The sequence below is a fragment of the Anabrus simplex genome, chromosome 6, assembly GCF_040414725.1.
Source record: "Anabrus simplex isolate iqAnaSimp1 chromosome 6, ASM4041472v1, whole genome shotgun sequence".
NCBI lineage: Eukaryota > Metazoa > Arthropoda > Insecta > Orthoptera > Tettigoniidae > Anabrus > Anabrus simplex.
The window spans coordinates 203151366-203173764 of NC_090270.1; the positions used below are offsets into that span (position 1 = coordinate 203151366).

Here is a 22399-nt window from a genome sequence, read left to right on the forward strand (position 1 = left end):
GTAAAAGTTGAAAACTAGAAAAGCAGATGGAATTGATAACGTTTTGCGGGATATACTAAAGACAATGGGTTGGGATATAGTACCATGTCAGGAGAACATATTTGATTATTGTTTGGTTGAAGGAGCTATACCAAATGAATGGAGAGTTGCTATAGTAGCCCCTGTGTATAATGGAAAGGGGGCTAGACATGAAGCTGAAAATAACAGACCAGTCAATGAGACATGCATTGCATGTAAGCTTTGGGAAAGCATTCTTTCTGATTATATTAGACATGTTTGCGAAACTAATAACTGGTTTAATAGAAGGTAATTTGGTTTTAGGAAAAGTTATTCCGCTGAAGCTCAACTTGTAGGATTCCAGCAGGATATAGCAGATATCCTGGATTCAGGATGTCAATTGGACTGTATCGCGATTGACCTATCTAAGGCTTTTGATAGGGTAGAGCATGACTTCATGACGGACTACTGGCAAAAATGAGTGCAATTGGACTAGACAAAAGAGTGACTGAATGGGTGGCTATGTTTCTAGAAAATAGAACTCAGAGAATTAGAGGAGGCGAAGCTTTATCTGTCCGTGTAATAATTAAGAGGGGAATTCCTCAAGGTAGTATTATTGGACCTTTATGTTTTCTTATATACATCAATGATGTGTGTAAAGAAGTGGAATTAGAGATAAGGCTTTTTGCAGTTGATGTTATTCTCTACAGAGTAATTAATACCGGTAAGTTACCGTACAAGATTGTGAACAACTGCAAAATGACCTCGATAATGTTGTGAGATGGACAGTACGCAATGATAATAAACGTGGTTAAAAGTTGGGTTGTGAGTTTCACAAATAGGGAAAGTCCTCTCAGTTTTAATTACTGCGTTAATGGGGTGAAACTTCCCTTTGGGGATCACTGTAAATACCTAGGTCTTAATATAGGGAAAGATCTTCATTGGGGTGATCACATATATATGATTGTGAATAAAGGGTACACATCTCTGCACATTGTTATGAGGGTGTTTAGGGGTTGTAGAAAGAATGTTAAGGACAGGGCATATAAGTCGCTGGTAAGACCCCAACTAGAGTAGTCTATGGTTCCAGTGTATGGGACCCTCGCCAGGATTACTTGATTCAAGGACTGGAAGAAATGCAAAGAAAAGCAGGTCGATTTGTTCTGGGTGATTTCCGACAAAAGAGTAGCGTTACAAAAATGTTGCAAAGTTTGGGCTGCGAAGACTTAAGAGAAAGGAGACGATCTTCTCGACTAAGTGGTATGTTCCAAGCTGTCAGTGGAGAGATGGCGTGGAATGACATCATTAGACGAATAAGTTTGAGCGGTGTCTTTAAAAGTAGGAAAGATCACAATATGAAGATAAAGTTGGAATTCAAGAGGACAAATTGGGGCAAATATTCGTTTATAGGAATTATAGTATCTATCAGAGCCCATAGACTGTAACGCAAATGTACAATCCTATGAAATTCAAGATATGCTTTCTCAGAATTAATTTTTAGTTATTGTTTTCTCTTTGAAAACAGATACGAAAGTTCGATTTTGGTGTTGTCCTCATGGATGTGTTTAAAATATTTTAAAAACATCAGATATTGTACAAGTTATAATTTGACTATATTCCCAGACGTCTGTCAGCTTCTGAACTGTGTATAAAATGGGGAGAAGAAGCAGGCATAGCAAACATAAAAACTTCGCTCAAAGGAGGAGAGAGAAGGAGGTTAGGTGATTATATTACTTTGCACCGGCTGCGTTAAATTATATCGTTTATATGGTATTATTTATAAAAAATGAGAATCATTGAATTTTTTCAAATAGATGTAATTTGAAGAGCGGGACTGTAATTATTACCGGTACTTTGGAAAGTTGGGAAGATATGCCTAGAGGTTAGGTTGTGTCATGGTACGATCTGTCAAATAAAGGGTGCATATTTACCTATTTTTACTATGAGTAAATGTTCAGTATATAGAATGAAGGTAGTCGGATGTCTGATATTGATGTTTAATAGTAGTCAACCATACTTATGGACTTGTATGTCACGAGGAAGTACATTAGGTTATTAGTATGCCTTGTTTATATTTCATACGTTGTAGGTAAGGTTCTTGTTTATTTGTGCGTGAGCTCCGGGATTATAAATGTGGCGACTAGAACAGAATGGAGGCTTCAGAGATTAAATTTGAATCCTCTCTCTTCCTTAAACGTCTCGGTTTCAAAACAGCTATGTTTGGGGTAGTAGGTTTCTTCAATGTTAAGACCCTTAATACAATAAGTTAATTATGAAACTGACATGTTTTGGTCTACTAGGTATGTAGTGATGTCATTCTCAAAATAATTTTTAAAAAACACTTTGAGAGAAACTAATTATTAGACACCTTGTATCAAGCCTTACATTGGATGGATCATGTCAGATTTGTGAAATTAAGAGTCCCAGTTCATCCTAGTATCCAGGATTTCAACCAGTTTTTCACATTACGCCGTGTTTGGAAGGAGGTTGGTACCCTCCAAGTTAACCCCGTTAAATTGAGACATTTATTTTCGTCAGTGGCCATTAGGGTTATACAAAAGTTTCTAGAAATAAATCACTCGTTATTACAGAATTGAATTAGTGAGTTTATTTTACATTTTGCACCACATTGTATGGTGCCCGTCACATTTCCTGTCACAGAGCTTACAAATGTACTGCATGTCTGGCTGATTCTTGTTCTGGCATACTTTATGATGAAAACAGTGCACCGAAAATTTAGTGTCTATGTGACATAGTTCGTACAATGGCCTAGTCCAATCGCATCTGTAGCGTAGAAATCATTCCGTATTTCTTCCCTCTTCTTTTCCAGATCAGGGATTAGCTGTTGGAAAGCAGGTGTAAACTGCAGAAGTTGCTTCAACCTCAATTCTTCCATAAAGTAGGGCTCTCTTGCTAGCAGATATATTAGACTGGACAGTGTGTATTTTGAGAGGTGTAAGACCCTCCTGAGGAAAGTAGATTTAGTTCTCTTCAGTTCAACAAAGTGCTGGACTTTGAGATGAGGTCACGTGCTTTCCAAACTGTAATGACTGGAACAATATTCAGATGAAAAAATTTTACGGTTGACTCTAAAGATAAACTGGATATTTTTCGTATATCGCACATGGCGTTCACTGTCTCTTATAGGCCCTATATAGTGAAGACGTTACCTGATATATTTGTAGAGTTATGCCCAGATAAGTTAGGCTACTTGAAGTTTGTCACTGATGTAAGAGGTCTATATCTGCAATGTATGATTCCATGTTCCTCTGCTCTTCTGAATGTCATTGTTACTATTTTCTCTTCATTTAGGCGTAACTCATTATCTGCCCAGTTACTAGTTTGTCAAATGCTAGCTGAAGATCTTCCTCTTTGGTTGAGGCCAAAACCATGTCGGCTGGATATATTATCAGTTTGTCGTCCGTAGCTATTGTCTTTACAGTGTCCACTGTTATGATATTAAATAGAACTGAGTGGATCACACTGAAGTACTCCATTGGTTTTGTCCATAGGACTGGACCTGGCGTTGTCACCGATTTCCTCATTGTTGGAGGCGAGAATGTTAATGACGAGTCTAACCAGGTGATTTTCTTTGCCTATAAAAGTTGCTCTATTTTCCTTACTAGCATGTGTTTTTTGACAGTATCGAATGCCTATATACAGTCTGTCCCACTCCCAGCGGAGCCGGGAGACAACATGCATGTTCCGAGCGGTATATTCATAACCTCCCGCGTATTCTGTTACAGATATTATTACATTTATTGGTTATTTGTGCATTCACTATCCTTTATCATGCATCCAGTAGCCTTTATCATGACTACTAACCTTTTTTATATGCGGTGTTGAAATTGGTGTCCTTAAACCTTGAGACATTCCTGGCATCTTCTAATGAAAATACTATTCATACACATGTGTTCGTGTTGCATAATTATCCTAATTACTGTTGTTATATTGTTTTTAAGTTCAACTATGGTGTGAGGATTATTTCTGTAAACTTCATTTTTTAGATCGTATGAATGATGTGTTAATGTCGTCTATTTTTCTTCCGATAGAACCCTTCGTTTCGGTTTAGGAATTACAGCATAATGTGATCCCATTGTTCTTAATTTATTCACGAGACATTTAACCGTTTCTTGACCTGGAACTGGAACCCCGGGAAATCTCTCCTGAAATTGCCTACACACTTCTCTACATGACTTGGTTGTTACATGTGTGTCATACACAAAAACTCTTTGTTCAAGCGTGAATTTCTTTGGCATTTCAACAGTGGAATAATGTAATTAATCTAATTAATTCTACTATATTTCAGCCACATGTGCTCTTGCAAGAAATGTATCACTTCACGGCATGACACACAAACTCGAGTAAATGACCGTCTCGTCGCTATGCAGTGAGTCAGCATGAGGTAATGAATACACCCCTCGGAGCATGCATGTGCATGTCGACTGCCGCCTCCCGCTGGGAGTGGGACACACTGTAGTATGCAATTTCCCATTAGGTGATCTCAGGGCTTCTATCTCACTTTGAAGATATTGAATGGCTTGTATTTTATATCTGCTTCTTCTGAATCCAGATTGCTCTTCTGGTAGTTCCTCTTCGATTGCGTTTATTAACTGTTTACAAACTAGTTGTCCAGCTCCAGGGCTAAATGGTTAGCGTGCTGGCCTTTGGTCACAGGGGTCCTGGGTTCGATTCCCGGCAGGATCGGGAATTTTAACCATCATTGGTTAATTTCCCTGGCAGGGGGACTGGGTGTATGTGTTGTCTTTTTATCATCATTTCATCCTCATCACGACGCGCAGGTCGCCTACGGGAGTCATATCAAAAGACCTGGGATCTCCCGGCACTAAAAGCCATACGCCATTTCATTTACAAACCAGTTTAATCAGGATTTTAGAAAGAGTTACATTTGAGTGCAACTCTTTTATACACGTTTGGATTATTAGAATCTTCTTTCCCTTTGTATAGAATTTTTACCTTTGTCCTTCTCCATTTCTCTGGGATGGTACATTGCCTGTGGCACTCATCGAGGAGTTGGACTATTCGTTCTTTTAGCATGGGAGTAGCCCGTTTAAGATGTTCATTATACATAAGGTCAGACCTACAAGCCTTGTCTTTGGAGTTACCTATGGCCATTAACACCTCTTTCTTCTGATCGAATTTTGTTGCTGCTCTGTCTAGGTCATCTGTGGATTGTATTTTCATTATTGCATGATTTTCGTTTTGTCCCACTGATGCTGCATTTATTTTCCTCGAAACTTAGATGTGTTTGGTGTCCTTAAAGCAATAATCATCAGCCATATTATGTTCTAGTTGGTATTGTGAAGCATCGAGCATTGTTTTTGTGTAGAAAAGACAACATTAAGTGAAACTATTGTTTGAAGCATTACATCAAGTTTCTTCGAGTTGGAGGGATCATATCAGGTTTATGAAATTAGCAGGATGTCACTTCTTTCTAGGATACAGGATTTTCAACGAGTTTTTCACATTAAACATAACTTAAAAGCTTTTCAGTCTGTCAAATATAATATAGAAGACTCTAATATACCTGAAAAAAATACATACTACTGTATTAAACATAGAATGACATTTTTCATCTTAAAACAACATCCTCAGATAGGTGCTACATTACAACAAATCTAATCAGTTAATTTGAGGGTAATTGCTTTCATACACTGGTCCAGAACTCAGAATTTAAATGTACCTATTGTTTCACTCGAAGCAGACTACACATGCAATGATATATGTCTGCATAACTGGTACAAGTTGATTTCGCTAGTATATTCCATTAATACACTTGTGGATAAATAATCTTTAGCATACAGTCATGATTGAATGAGAAGGGGCACTTATCTAGTGTCAAAAATTTCATTTTTAGGTTCCGTATTGAATCAAGATTTAACTTACATTCAAAATTGTTAGGTATGGGGGATCCATCTATTCAATACAAGAAATAATGATAATTACAAAGTCATCACATATTCATTTTCATTTGGGACCAGTTTCGGCATCATCAGCCTAGGAATTAAGACAAAGTCATTGGACATAGAGTACATTACATTTCTTGAAATTATTAACAATATTTTTTTTAAATGTACATGCTTAAACTGAATTACTTTACATATGTACAAGGGTTTTTATCATTAAAACTGAATATAGAAAGGTGTACACCAAAATGTTTGTACAGTTAAAATTACAAAAGTGGAATGAGCTTTCTTCACATTGTAAGTAGCTACGACTCATATTGTTCTTATGATGGCAAACCCTATTGCCGAAACCGGTCCCAAATAAAAATTAATGTGTGATGACTTTGTAATTATCACTATTTCTTGTATTGAATTAGGTGGTTCCCCATACCTAACAATTTTGAATGTAAAGGGGCACTTGCCACATCAGTGGGGTGGCAGCCTGAATATCCGATCATATCTTTGGAGTGACACCTGTCACTACCTGTTTATGCAGAAAAGTTTAATCTCAAACACAATTTACAGACTCGCTTTCACCTCATGGTAACTTGCAATATATTGTTTCGACTTGTGTTGTCCTTTGTAGTAATTTTTGTTCAGTGAGGGTTGTCAAACTCTCTTTGTACTGTATTGAACTAATCATTTAATAAAGGAATTACGTTTCTCAGTGTAAAGGTAGGTGATGAACCCTTGTCAAGTTGCAGTACTCTGAAAGCAGCAATGTTTGAACATTGTGCTGAGGAACAGAGTTCCAAACCTTCCGTGCATTGTGATCCATTCTGTGATAAAATAAAAATGTTTAAGGGTACTCAATAAAAATTTGTTGGATTTCCTTCTGCAGTAATTCTATATCTAACTTTTTATTTATTTTAACAAATAGTATCGTTGAAGTTTTGTAGTGGCCATGAATACTGACAGCACACTCTGACAACTCTATGTCAGCTAACAGCCAATAGGAAACAAGCGAACAGCTTATTGTATTTACTTCCACCAAAACTTTCTATATTGGACTATAGTGTATAAGAGTATGAGACAGGAGAAATGCCAACCATTTCGAAAAGATTGTTGTTATCCTTATACCTAAGAAAGCACGTGTTGACAGGTGTAAAAACTACTGCACCATTAGTTTATTCTCATGCATGAAAATTTTAACACAAGTTATTTAGCCTACAGAAGAATGGATAGACAAAGTAAAGGCAAGCTGGGTGAAGATTTTGAGTATCTCAGATGGTAGAATGCAGTTTGGTCTGGTGGTCTTTGAAGACACTTGAATATGTCAGCCTTGTGTCGGTAGATTTACTGGCATATACAAGAAGAACTGTGGGACAAAATTTCGGTACTTTGACATCTTAAAAAGACGTAAAAGTAGTTACTGAAATGTAAAACCAATAACACTATAAACGTAGAGATATGCAAAGCAATGTTGACTATAAACCTGATTGTAGGATCGAATTGAGAAGGGCAAGTCCCTCTATATGGCATTTGTATATTTGGAAAAGACCTGTGTTAACTGATAACATTGATTGGTTCAAGCTATTTGACATTCTGAAGGTGATGGGAATCATATTACCAAGAAAAAGATTATGTATAGTCTGTACAAAAATCAAACAGCAGTGATAAGAATCAAAGGAATGAACAAGAAGCAACCATCCAGAAAGGAGTGAGACAGGATTATAGGACCTCTTTATTGTTTGTCCTCTTTATTGTTTGTATACCTAATGGTATAGTTGCTGAGTTGCTGATAAGCATGCGCAAATCAGTCTCTTCAGACAAGTGTTTGTGTGTATGGCCATTAAGTCTGCCGACAACAAGTCGGCAGGTAAATCTCCAACTTTCTGGCGTTGCTTGAGTTCAGACGGAGATTTTGCGATGATAGCCCTCTCTGAAAACGGTGGCAGAAAATGAAGAGAGAGCATATGAATATGAAACTGCAAGCAGTCGTATTCAGGCATTTTGTAGACCGTTTGCTTGCATGCTGTCATTGGTCTAGGGATTGAATTTGATTGCTTATTTTCACCTATTCAGACCAAATTTTGGTTGTGGAAGTGACTTGTTCTATTGGTTTGAGGAATTATTCTCATGAATTTCTTCTGCAGTTCATTGCATGGTTCATGTTGTCCATGTACCTTTGGGAAATTAAACTAAAAACTGAAAGCTTGGTGACAGAGAATTTCAGATCCTCGTAATTTCAACCGGTAGTGAGAAACGTTACAGTGTAATAGGAAGATGATCCTGGGGTTTGTCATTACCATTTTCCTTCTTGATATTTGGTTTTATCCTCCAAAGGAGCTTGCCATATGTTTCCTTATGAGTCCTTAAAAGTCAAATGTAACAAATATACAATGTTTGTTACAAACATAAAAGGTGAGTGTGTATCCAGCTTCTCGGCAAATCATTTTGAGTGTGTGTGTGCTTGGGCAGCCAGGTTCTTCCGACTTGCCTTGTGGAGATAAATCCATACAGGCAAACCTCCCAGAAGTCTGCATGTGTATGGGATCCTTAACAGGCAGTGAAGAAAATCAAAGAGACATTTGAAAAAGGTGTCACTGTTCAAGGAGAGGAAATCAAAACTCCAGATTCACTAATATTATTTTATCTTGAGTGTACAGATGATCTGATGAAACTGCTATATGGTATGAACAAAATCCTGGGGGAGGAATATAATATGAAAATAAATATAAAACAAAAAGTTATGGGGACTGGGTGAGTTGGCCGTGTGGTTATAGGCGCGCGGCTGTGAGCTTGCATCCGAGAGATAGTGGGTTCGAATCGCACTGTCGGCAGCCCTGAAGATGGTTTTCCGTCGTTTCCCATTTTCACACCAAGCAAATGCTGGGGCTGTACCTTAATTAAGGCCATGGCCACTTCCTTCCGACTCCTAGGCCTTTCCTATCCCATCGTCGCCATAAGATCTATCTGTGTCAGTGCGACATAAAGCCACTAGCAAAAAAAGTTATGGGGATGAATTCGAAGTCAAGTGTTACAGGAAATATCAGGTTAGGGAATGAAGTGTTCAAGGAAGCAGATGAATGTCATTACTTCAACGGAAATAAAGAGGATATCAAAGGTTAACAAACCCAAACAAAGAAGGTGCTCCTTAAGAAAAAGGAAATTTTTCATTTCAAACATAGATACACGTATTAGAAAGATGTTTCTGAAGACTTTAGTGAGGAATGTGACATTTTATGGAAGTGAAACGTGGAAAGTAACTGCTACAGAAGGAAAGACAATAGAAGCTTTTGAAATGTCATCTTATAGAAATATAGTCTATCATTACTCATTAGTCATTGTGTTGTGGAGGTACGTTTTAACATGTTTCTATGTACTCATGCTTCTTTTGCATGAAATAGTGGTTGCTGGAATTGAAAGTACCAAGGAAAGTAGTTTTATGCATTCGGGGAGCAAAGTTTTTAATCCAATATGAACAATGTATTTGATTAGGTCCGTAGGCGATAGATGTTTATCCTCACTACTATAAACGAATAAAAGTTCTCCTGTCAGTTTTTCATGATTGAAGAATGGATACACTTGAAGACAATTTTTGAGAATACATATTGGGAAATTATTTGGCTTACTGTAATACAAAAATTTGTCCTTATTCAACCAGTTCCGTAAAATCTAGCTTCTGAAAGTCCCGGAATCTGGTTCCCATGTTTACTACTACAGTGTCAACTATTTTGAACACAAGCCTTGTTAATTTCTGTGTTCTGGCTTCATTTAGAGGAATTTTAGTTTCACCTGCAGAATTTAGGAGAGAGAGAGCTCTCTCTGAGAAGGCAAGAAATACTTCTTTAAGGCATCTTAATTTTTCAAGAGCCCTGCTACAGTTTTTAATTTTGAATGTGCAGCATCTTATATCTATGGTTTTGCTTTGCATGTCAAACAGTACACTCGTGTGCAAAGAATCAAAATGTAAAGCTGCAGCAGAAAAATAAATGCCAGGTCATTTAATATATTGCAGAGTCAGATTGCTTTATGTAAGGAATTATTATCCCACTCATCACTCTCTATAATATCATGAAAAGCAGCTTTTAATTCCACATAGTGAAGGATAATTGTTGCAACAGCGCATGAATGAAAGTTTCACCTTGTTTTACATGCGCTTGGCAATTCGGAACCCCCTGCTCTAAGAAGACCACTTCTTTTACTAGAACAGCTGAAGAAAATATGAAATTCTGCGAGGTTTGTTACAAAAATCTTAACGTGCCTAATTGTTTTACAAGCATAGAGCAGAACCAAATTTAATTGATGCGCATAATAATAGATGAAAGCAGACCCGGCCAACAGCTGGAAACTGCAGATGATGATGATGATGATGATGAACAATAGATGAAGAGGGTATGAGGATATTCTTGTTTTAAAATTCGGTGAACATCAGCATTTTTACCTGCCATTGCACTGCAGCTATCGTAAGCTTGTAATTTCTCTTTCGAGATCTTGCATGTTTTGAGGACGTCAAGCAAAATAGTGGCTATACCTTCAGCGCTTCGGTCTTTTGAAACATCATAAAATCCGACAAATCTCTCTTAATTTTCTCCCGATTCGTTATTGGTATAACGGAAAATAACGCTCATTTGAATTGTGGTTTGAGACATCTGTGGTTTCATCTACCTGTATGGAAATAAACGGACTGTTTTCAAGTTCACTAAAAATCTATTCTTCTGCAGTCGCTTAAGTGCGGCCAGTATCCAGTAATCGGGAGATAGTGGGTTCGAGCCCCACTGTCGGCGGCCCTGAAGATGGTTTTCCGTGGTTTCCCATTTTCACACCAGGCAAATGCCGGGGCTGTACCTTAATTAAGACCACGGCCGCTTCCTTCCAATTCCTAGGCCTTTCCTATCCCATCGTCGCCGTAAGACATATCTGTGTCGGTGCGACGTAAAGCAAATAGAAAAAAAAATCTATTCTTATACTACTTCTGTAATGCATTCGAGTAGTTTGTGTTGTGTGTCAGAAGAAGTGCCTTTATATACCCCATCAGCTAATAAATGATCTGTCTTACACAGTTCTCTGCCAAGAAATCCAATAATTTTAAATAACTGCCTTTGTGAGCTCGGAGAGCTAACTCTTGCTGCACCAGGGAACAAAGAGTTCAAATTGGAGTTCAGATCGGCCTTTTGATTATATTCTTATTTTGCTTGACTTTTCCATTGTGTTTCAAAGCTGCCAAGCGCATCACCTCAGAAAGAGCATAGTTAATTCTAGCTGTACCTAGTTGATTATATTTAACTGCTGCTGTGATGTGCACAATAGAATATTAATGTTATTTTGCCTTTGAAAAAAATTTATGACTTTCTTCACCAGCCCCTCTTCTGCTTCATTCTAAATTGTCTTTATCAAAGAGCACATAATAAAAACAAATTAGTCTATTTTGGGTGGCACTGCAACTCAACCATGGTTTCGATTCGTACCATTGTCTCTGAAAAGCCTTACAAATTTCCCATTAGTTTTCTGAATGGATAAGCTTGTCATGGGCTTTCGTTCTTTTACTTGGAGTTTTTCCTCCAAAGAAAGTTGAGAAATTTGTTTTGGAGAACTTGCTGCTTGCCTTAAACAACACTGCTGTAACACCCCCCCCCCCACACACACACACACACAGAGTAAGACCCAAATGAAAACACACTTCACTGCACTTATAATTTATAATTCCACCCTGACAGTACACACTTTCATAACTTTCATACTGTAGTCAATCCTATTATAAGCAACACATATGCTAAAATTTGCCAGCATGTCAAAAGAGCACAAGTAAAAAATTCTCATTCTACAAATGAAATTATGTATTTCAGAGCAACATACCATGAGACATCTTCAATAAATTCATTTTTTGCAGGTGTCCGAGTCGTGTTCAGATTTTTGTCACATGTTCCATAATTTTACATGTCATAAAACAATGCTATCTTGTATTAAACATCGTTTAGTATAGTATAATGGTTCATTATACTATACTGTTTTAGTTCTTCCAAACACTCCTAGATTATAGCACTTACTAAAAACCGGCTCAGTGGACAATCAGCGTTACGGGTTTCTCCCACTACGATGACCAGCAGCTTCTTGGGCAAGCCTAAACGCGCATGTTGATGAGATACAACCCCTCTTCACCCTGCCTGTCAAGTAGTTGCTACTGCTTGTGCACGAAGCGGGCTGAGTTCAAATATATAGTATTTGAAATATCAATAGAAGTACACTAGTAAGAGTGGAAGAAAACTAATTTGGGGATTTAAGGGTAGGCTCAACCTTAGAGCCTTAAGAGATGCCTCACCACTGGTTGACAGGGTCATTATACAGTAGTGAAATTGTGATACATCCAAGAACAGGATTTTCAACAAGAATGCTGCATTATTTTCCAGATTTTCTAACAGGCAATGACCGAAATTCATTCGAGATTTGAAATCTTGCCCATGGAGATCCTTGTTTAGTTGTAGATGGTAGGAGTAATATGCGCATGCAAAATTTGTAGTATGGATGCCTGGCTGATGTTCAGCTGTTGTGCAATCACCTGTGTATTTGTGTGTTATTGCAAATTGCATCCAGAACAGTCTTATTCTCACCAGATGTTAGTCTTTTCTCAGACAGGTGGTATTGCTTGAAGTATCCTTGTTGTTTGTAAACTTCTTTCAACACTGCAGAAAGTTTTTGCAGTTGGACGTCACCTACCTTTCCTGATACAAACGTAGTGCCTGCAGTGAATTCTCTCAAGCTTCGCAATAGGTAAGGAGCATGTCAACGTACTCATCTGTGGAAGACATGTAATAAATTTCATCGTGGTTCCGTACTGACATTTCACAATATAATAAAATAGAAGTCAATACAATTTTATTTTATTTATAATTTGATCAGGAATGTTTTGCCCTCTGGCTATGTTTAGCTGCAGTAGGAAGACCTATAAAATCACTGAATTTCCTAGATTTAACTGTCATTAGGACTAACGAGAAACTTACCTATAACATCTACAGAAAACCCACATGCACAAGTATTCCCGTAAGACAGGATTCTTTTCACCCTGAAGCACAAACAGAAGAAACAAAACGTCCCTTTTTAAAATAATATTTAATTTTTTTTAGAGTATTGTAAAGGTGGATTTACCCAATTAATTATGAAATTTATTTCTTGTGGTACACAGTGAGTGTAATTAGCCTGTGATGAGTACCTCTATGCGGGTAACACCATGAGTATAAGTGGGCCGTAATTAGTACCACTATACGAGGAACACCATGGGTCTACGTTGCTTGCGAGTAGTACCCTTATGTGAGGAACTTCATGGGTCTGTGTTGCTTGTGAGTAGTACCCTTATGTGAGGAATACCATGGGTCTGTGTTGCCTATGAATAGTGCTGTTACGTGCAACATACCAGGGTGACATTACCTGTGATTAGTAGCATCATGCAAGGAACACTATGATTCTTTGTTACCTGTGGTTAGTACTACTATAGGAAAAACACATGGTTCATATTTAGCAGTAATTAGTACTATTATGAAGGGCCAGTGACCTGGATTTTGGACCCCTTTGGACAACAAGCATCATTCCAGAAAATAAGGCATTGTGAATCGGATCCACTGATTGTTTTGGATCCCTGGTCATTTTTCATCAACATTTGTCATTGGATATATTTTGAAGTTTTAATTATACTGTAGTTTTGTTTTGTTGCAGCTTGTATCATCAGGGGCCCATGACCTAGCTGTTTGTCCCCTTTAAACAGTAAACATCATCATCATCGTTATATGTTAGTTGGTGATGTGGAGATAAACCTGGGACCTGCTGCAGATAGTGGGTTCTCAGTTTACCATCAGAATATCTGCTTTCTTAGAAACAAAATTGAGTGTGAGCTCTACCTACAAGAACTATCATCCTTCGATATTGTCACCTTTTCTGAAAGTTGGTTAACTGACTTTGTTTCATACATGGAAATCCCTCTTTCCAAAGAGTTTTCCATTTTCATAACGGACCGTGGATCTCGGGGGGCTAGTGGGGGTTCTCCTGCCGTTAATTTCAAATGGCATGCAACCTTTACGCGCTGATTTAAGTAGTGACTGTGAAGCCGTTTGGGTAGAAGTGAAATTTCACCATATCAAGTACCTATTTGCTTGTTTTTACAGACTACCACAATCAACCCTCAATTATTCTGAAAAGTTTCTCTTTTGTGTAATGGAAGCCATTAATCTGAATCCTAATGTCATATCGGGTGACTTTAACCTCTCTATAGCTTGGAATTCCCCTGTGCAAGTTGTCGCTTCTAATGGCCTCAACGAGTGGTATCTCGATCATTGTATTAAGGGTCTAGACCTCCAACAGTACATCCTTGAGAACACCTGGGGATAGTCTTCTTGACTACCTGCTCTGCTCTGTTGAGCCGTCAGCTATTTCTGTGGGGCAAAGTATTTTTAAATTGAACCACAACTCTGTAGAGGCAACTTTTTCTATTGTCCCTCCCCGTCCCCCAGAATGTCATCATCCCTTTAGCAGGAACTATGTACCCATGTGGCGAAAGGTTGGTTGGTCAGCTTTTAATCACACCCTCTCTCTTCTTCCCTGGCACTTGGTTCAAGTGGGTGAAGTCCAAGAAGCATTGGACCTATTTTACGACTGGACTCTTGCTGTGATCCGTGACCTTGTTCTCACTTGTAAAACATCTGCCAGATGACCCCCATGGAAGAAAAAGTGACACCAATATTGCAGAAATGAATAAAAGGAAAGACTGGAAAAGGTCACCTTCTGAAGTCGGCTATGAAACCTTTTCTGATCTTCGGAAACACCACAAACCACTTCTAAAACGGGATTTACAGGACTGCATATACTTTGCCTGCCTGGAAGTCACAAGTAATAGCAAGAGATTCTGGTCTCTGATAAACAGGAAAAATACAAAGCATGTGCCAGATACAGTGACTTGGGGTGATCATTTAGTCAGTAATTTTTTTTAATTTCGTGTGGCTATTTCTAGCCGAGTGCAGCCCTTGTAAGGCAAACCCTCCGATGAGGGTGGGTGGCATCTGCCATGTGTAGGTAACTGCGTGTCATTGTGGTGGAGGATAGTGTTATGTGTGGTGTGTGAGTTGCAGGGATGTTGGGGACAGCACAAACACCCAGCCCCTGGGCCACTGGAATTAACCAATGAAGGTTAAAATCCCCGACCCGGCCGGGAATCGAACCCGGGACCCTCTGAACCGAAGGCCAGTACGCTGACCATTCAGCCAACGAGTCGGACATTTAGTCAGTGGTAGTATTAGACTGCAAATTGTATGGTTCATGGTGTTTGTTACTGTAGTCACGTCCCAGTTCATGCACCATGGGCAACGGCTGAGTGACCTAGAAAGTGGTTCTGAGAGTCAGGATACCAGTTGCTACAGAATGGGAGGCATCTTGGACATATTCTGAGTCATGGCCCTCCTTGTTTTCAGCAGGCGGTTCGGACTATACAATCCACCGTGTCCCTAACCCTTAAGAGGAGAGATCCTCACTTGGACTATGTGTAAGTAGGGTAGCATCCTGCTTCACCAATAGCATCCTGCTTCACGAATTTACTGAGCTCAGAACATTTTAAGCAAGCCTCAGACCTATGGGAGTAACAGAGTCCCACTCCCATTTTACAGGTGAGGGACTCCTTGGAAACAACTTGGAAAACAAAATGGAATTCGATGGCAAGCTTTCAGTATTAATGGGGCTTATGGAAGAAAGAAAGAAGAACTGGCTGAATCAGCAAAGAGGGTGCATCTGGATGTGCTAGGAGTAAGTGACATTCGGGTAAGGGAGATAAGGAGGAAGAGATAGATTATAAAGTGTACTTGACGGGTGTTGAAAAGGGAAGAGCAGAGTGTGGGATAGGGCTTTTCATCAGGAATATTATTGCACGCAACATAGTTTCTGTTAGGCACGTGAATGAGCATTGATGTGGGTAGATTTGGCAGTTGGAGGAATTAGGACAAGAATTGTCTCAGTGTATTCACCTTGTGAGGGTGCAGATGAGGATGAAGATGACAAGTTTTATCAAGCATTGAGTGACATCGTAGTCAAGGTCAACAGCAAGGATAGGATAGTGCTAATGGGCGATTTCTATGTGAGAGTGGGAATAAAACTGAAGGATACGAAAGGGTGATTGGTAAATGTGGGGAAGATATGGAAGCTAATAGGAATGGGAAATGTTTGCTGGACTTCTGTACTAGTTTGGGTTTAGCAATTACGAATACCTTCTTCAAGCTTAAGGCTATTCACTGCTACACATGGGAGGCTAGGGAAACCAGATCTATAATAGACTATATCTTAACCAACTTCGAATTCAGGAAATCTGTTAGGAATGTATGGGTTTTTCAGGTATTTTTCGATGATACAGACTGTCTAATCTGTAGTGAACTAAGTAACTCTAGGTCTAGGATCAAGAAAGTGAAATCAGTCTTCAAACGAATAAGGGTAGAAAATCTCCAGGACGAGGAAATTAGAAGTATATGGATATGATTAATGAGAGTTCCGAACAGTGGACAGTAAGCGGGTTTAGAAAGAGAATGGGCGACATATAGGGATGCTCCATTCAGCTGTCGGCTATTTCTGTGGGGCGAAGTACTTTTAAATCAAACTAAAAATCTGTAGAGGAAACTTTCTGTATCGTCCCTCCCTCCCCCCCCCCCCCCCCCAGAATGTCATCAATCCTTCGGCAGGAACTGTGTACCGGTACCCATGTGGCGAAAGTTTGGTTGGCCAACTTTTAATCACACCCTCTCTCTTCTTCCCTGGTACTTGATGCAAGTGGGTGAAGTCCAAGAAGCAATGGACCTGTTTTATGACTGGATTTGTGCTGTGATACGTGACCTTGTTCCCAATCATAAAACATCTGCCAGATGCCCTCCATGGAAGAAAAGCGACACCAAAATTGCAGAAATGAATAAAACGGAAGGCTGGAAAAGGCCGCCTTCTGAAGTCTTCTATAACGCCTTTTCTGACCTTCAAAAACACCACAGAAAGCGTCTAAAACATCTGCCAGATACCCTCCATGGAAGAAAAGTGACTCCAAAATTGCAAAAATGAATAAAACAAAAGACTTTAAAAGGTCGCCTTCTGGCTGAACATAATGTAGTAGAAATAGCAAGGGAATACCTAGGAACAGCTGTGTAAAGATGGGAAAAAGCGAACTTCGTGGTGGAATGATGAAGTGAAAGCAGCTTGTAAACATAAAGAAGGCATATCAGAAATGGCTCCAAACAAGGTCTGATGCAGATAGAGAATTGTATGTAGATGAAATAAACAGAGTAAAGCAGATAGTTTTTGAATCCAAAAAGAAGTTGTGGGAAGATTTTGGTAATATCCTGGAAAAGCTAGGTCAAGCAGCAGGGAATCCTTTCTGGACATTAATGAAGAATCTTAGGAAGGGAGGGAAAAAGGAAATGAACAGTGTTTTGGGTAATTCTGGTGAACTCATAATAGATCCCAGGGAATCACTGGACAGATGGAGGAAATATTTTGAAAATATTCTCAACGTAGAAGGAAATCTTCCTGGTGGTGTCGTGAACAACCAAGCTCATGGGGAAGAGGGAAATGATGTTGGTGAAATTACGCTTCAGGAAGTTGAAAAGGTGGTAAATAAACTCCACTGTCATAAAGCAGCAGGAATAGATGAAATTAGATATGGTCCGCTGGTACAAAGAGTTCCGGAGGGCAAATTTTGGGGTTGAAGACGATCCTCGTTCTGGACGACCGTCTGAATCAGTGACTGAGGACAACATTGAAGCTGTAAGGAAAATGTTGCAGCAAGAGAGACGGTTGACATATCAGCAGGTAGAAGATACCCTCAACATCCCTGTACCAGCTATTCATTCAATTCTACATGACCATCTCCATGTTAGAAAGGTTTGTTCCCTTTGGGTGTCCCATTCACTTTCAGAGGAACAAAGGGCACATTGAGTAAAATGGTGCCGAAAAATGCTAAAACTGTTTGAAAATGGGACTTCGCGTAACATCAATAGCGTCGTTACAGGTGACGAAACTTGGCTTTATTATTACGATGTCCCAACAAAATCCCAGGACAAGGTGTGGCTGTTTGAAGATGAGGGTACTCCTGTGACTGTGCGAACGTCAAGTTCAGTGAAGAAAAGGATGATTGCAGTACTCTTCACTATGATATACACGTTGATTCCCATAGAGAATCAGAAATTTTTGTTCCGAATGAGTAAATTTATATTGGTACTCTTCACTAAACAGGACATCCTGACTCAGATTGTGCTAGAAACACAAAGGACAGTTACTGCGAAGTGGTACAGTGAGACTTGTCTGCCTCAGGTCATCCAGGTTCACAAGCAGCTCCGTCCTAGGTCACGGCTCTACACTTGGCTCTTGCATCAAAACAACGCTCCAGCACAGCGTGCTAATGTAACAATGGATTTTCTTGCCAGATCAAGGTTGACTGTGCTTGATCACCCTCATACAGTCCTGATCTTTCCTCATGTGACTTCACACTCTTCCCAGAAGTGAAGATGAAGCTGAAAGGGCAGTGTTTTGCATCCAACGAGGAGCTTCTGGCACCATGGGATCAAGAGAGTGAAAATATAACCGAAGAAAAGTGGCAGAGTTGGTTCAGTGACTAGTTTTGACATATGGAGAAGTTTATTGAGTGTGGTGGAAATTATTTTGAAAAAGTCTAAAGCGTTCACTCACATTGCAAAACTTTCCTAGTGCCCTTTGTATTTATCCCATTGGGATCCTTTTCTCCTTTTGTGGTTGTCCTGTATTCCTGTTCTTTTACTACCTGTTCTTTATCTATGTTTCTTCCCTTTTCTTGTACTTAATCTGGCTTTCTTCTTACCCTACACTTATCCCACATCAAGGCTGAGGATTTGACAAGATGGCCGCTCAATGAGTGTTGATGTCTGTCCTCCCGATGAAGCTGGGAAGCAGAAATGAGCTCGTCGGTTGCTGAGAAGAGATGGATGTAGAAGAACTGTGTCGATGAGGTCAGAGCCGATCTATTTGAAGACGTTAGTGTATGAAGATGTAGAGATTGTCCTTGCCCTTTGTTGTTTCCATGTTTGTCCTCGTCTCCTATTTCTGTTGCTCCCTCTTCCCGCGCTGACCTGCCATTGTGTGTGTCCTATCATGTGTTCCTTTCTTGTTCCCCTCCTCTCTCTCTGACTTAATGAGTAATTGAATTATATAGCTGCTGTAGTGGGGAAATGGTTCTGTGCTCAGCCAGCATATGTAATAAGAGGGCGTGGCATGTAACAGCGAGGAAGTTGGCCTCGTACAGGCTGTATGAGTAACAGTTGACCATAGGTTGTGTAAGACACGAGACCTCGGTCATATGACTGCGGCCAGATTGTCAGCACCATACGTATGGACCACTCCATCTCTGAAGTCATGCAAGCTTTACAAAGACCACTGTATCAAGAGAGAACCATGAGTATGTGGATTCAGGCAAAACCACCGCCACCAGGGTCAGATGTGGTGTGTTATGCGTTGATGACAGGGGTCGCTGTCGGTTAGCTCAGATCGTAACAGCAGGTAGACAGGCCACAGTCCAGCATATCACTCATAAGTACCTGTAATTCCTGGGTAGAACTCTAGGCTGGGCACCCATTGCTGTAGAATAATCATGTGTGAGCAACCATGCCATCCAGAACCATCTCCTTGTCATGGGCTACAGAAGCAAGTGTCCCACGAGGGTATCACTACTCAATACCAGTCACAAGGCACGATGGCTAACGTGGGCAAAGGAACACCATCTTTGGACGCCCGAAGCATGATAAAAAGTCGCTTGGGCCACCACCAGCTGCCTCGAGGTAGCAGTTGGTACATTTTTTTTTTTTTTGCTAGGGGCTTTACGTCGCACCGACACAGATAGGTCTTATGGCGATGATGGGATAGGAAAGGCCTAGGAGTTGGAAGGAAGCGGCCGTGGCCTTAATTAAGGTACAGCCCCAGCACTTGCCTGGTGTGAAAATGGGAAACCACGGAAAACCATTTTCAGGGCTGCCGATAGTGGGATTCGAACCTACTATCTCCCGGATGCAAGCTCACAGCCGCGCGCCTCTACGCGCACGGCCAACTCGCCCGGTTTGGTACATGTTAATGGCCAGGTTTAAGTGCATCGTCAACCACATGAGGCAGTGAATCCCTCTTGCTGACAGTTCAGGCTGGTGATGGTGGTATCCTCATATGGGTACTGTTCACATGGGACGAAATGGACTTTTGGTACTTATGACAATGTCCTTCACTGGCAAACATTACAGGAACTTGCTGGCAGATTATGTTCACCTCTTTGTTCACCTTCAGCACCTTGCAGGGAACTTGTACCTGCAGCAAGTCCATTGTACCTGACTGGTTCGATGAGCACTCTATGGATGTGAAGATTCTTGCCTGGCCTCTGAGGATCCCCAGTCTAAATCCCATTGAGCACTTCTGGGATGCTCACAGAGGGATGTGCATGTCCTGGACCCTGCTCCGACCAACTTACGTGGATTATGGGAGGCTTTGCAGTGATCATGGATCAGTGTGGCTCCCCAATGCTCCCAGTGTTTTGTGGAGTCCGTGCTTTACAACATTGCCACCGTCATCAAGCTGAAAGGGGTTGCTACATGCTACTAGCCGGGTATCTCTAATTCAATTGTATTTTATGGCAGTTAATGTGTGGAAGAAAGAGTAATGCCAAAATTAGCTGTCAGAAGGTTTGCAGTTGTGGTAACTATATTCTAACACTGGTGTTGGTTTTGGGTAGTTTGTTTCACTGAATTTTATGTACTTATTATCTTTATTTTCTCTCCAGAACAAATGGGATACACCTGGAACGAGAAGAGCTTACAGTGACATTGTTCGGGAAAATGCTGACTTTGAAACTTATTATAAGGTAAGATACTGTGGTATATTTTGAGACCTAAAATTGGAGTGTTGTTTGATTATTTTTCTTTTCTAACTGTAGTTTTGTACAAAAGTGGTAGCCCTGATACTCTACATCTTACTGTGTTATTATTGGAGTTCCGTTTAAAGTGCTATGGCATGTACAGAGGAGTATGACGACTCGCTGTTTACTATCCTCCTCATTTGCACGTTCTTCTTACATAAATTTAAAAGAGGTTTTGGAAAAAAATTGCTTCTCACTGGTAGATTCTGTTTTCTATGAATACAATCTTCCAAATTCAGTTAATTAGTTTAGTGGAAGCTTTTTATTGGCTAGGACACAAGGGATGTTATGTAGATATAATTTTATTTCATTGGTATTACACTAGTGTGATGTCATTCATATAGATTATTTACATAACTGTATGAAAGAAGTCAGGGCAAATAATGAATGAATACCTGTAGTCCACTGATAAATCTTTTCAAGCATTTGATGCATCGTGATTTATATTCAACTAGCTGATGTACCCGTGCTTCGCTACGGGATTCTCAGAAAGACTTTCTTTGTGGTTTTCCTAACTGAAGTCAACTTAGGCCATTACAAAAATGTCAGTAGGAATGTAGCAATCAAAAGCAGTGTGATCATAAAGTACTCGATCAAATGAAAAACCGCACATTTTCTCACTTGTAACAAACAGTATTACGGTGCCGATGTAACAGTCCAAAGTTCCAGTGCTGGAATGCCCAGGCCGCAGACAGCCGTGATCACTCCTGTGCCATTATTCCGTTAAATATGCACGCTGATCATTCTAATCAATGCCTCAAAGTAGGGATTGAATAGCTCGAATGCTGTGATGAACCAGTTTGTTACGCACCATTAGTATCAGAAAATTTATGAACCAGAGGAATGGCATGCTAAAGAGGAAAGTTATCTAGCTCCCCAGCTACTTCCTGCCTATATTCAGGCAGGCTGTTAAACTCGGTTACGACAGGGCGAGTTGGTCATGCGGTAAGGGGGGCGCAGCTGTGAGCTTGCATCCGGGGGGTAGTGGGTTCGAACCCCACTGTCGAAAGCCGTGAAGATGGTTTTCCATGGTTTCCCATTTTCACACCAGGCAAATGTTGGGGCTGTACTGTAATTAAGGCCAAGGCCACTTTCTTCCCACTCCTAGCCCTTTCCTATCCCATCGTCGCCATAAGACCTATCTGTGTCGGTGCGACGTAAAGCAAATTCAATAAAAACCTCGGTATACAGCAGTAATCCCCATCTCTCCCACCTGGGTGACTGCCTAAATGCAGATCAGTATTGATTGATTGAAAGAGTGGCAACAGAAGGCACAATGCACATCACAACAAACAATGGTCAATGTAATGTTATTGTTGATCAATGTTATGAGTTTTCTATATTGTAGGCTTTCACATGTAGTTTTCTTTCGACTCTTGTGATATAAGGGCGTCTTACAAAATTATTTATAGCGTAGACTCTAGTTCCTTATTTCCCGACTTTACATTCCGATTTTCATTAAATCCTGTTTACCAATTTTCTCATGACTCAGCGCTGATATGGACTTAGCAACACAAATCCAAATTCACATATGTCTGTTATCATAACCGGTACGGTAAAA

The 22399-nt window shown here is 40.0% G+C and overlaps 1 protein-coding gene across 1 annotated transcript in view; it reads left to right on the plus strand.

Annotated features, from left to right (window-relative positions):
* Positions 1-1497: 1497 nt before the first annotated feature.
* Nsun2 (tRNA (cytosine(34)-C(5))-methyltransferase Nsun2) overlaps positions 1498-22399 on the plus strand; it is a 157588-nt gene continuing 136686 nt past the window's right edge. Inside the window, exons 1-2 of the mRNA XM_067150154.2 lie at positions 1498-1713; positions 20704-20784. Of these exons, the coding sequence (XP_067006255.2) occupies positions 1651-1713; positions 20704-20784 (144 nt within the window). The 5' untranslated portion in view covers positions 1498-1650. The remainder of the gene's footprint in view (positions 1714-20703; positions 20785-22399) is intronic.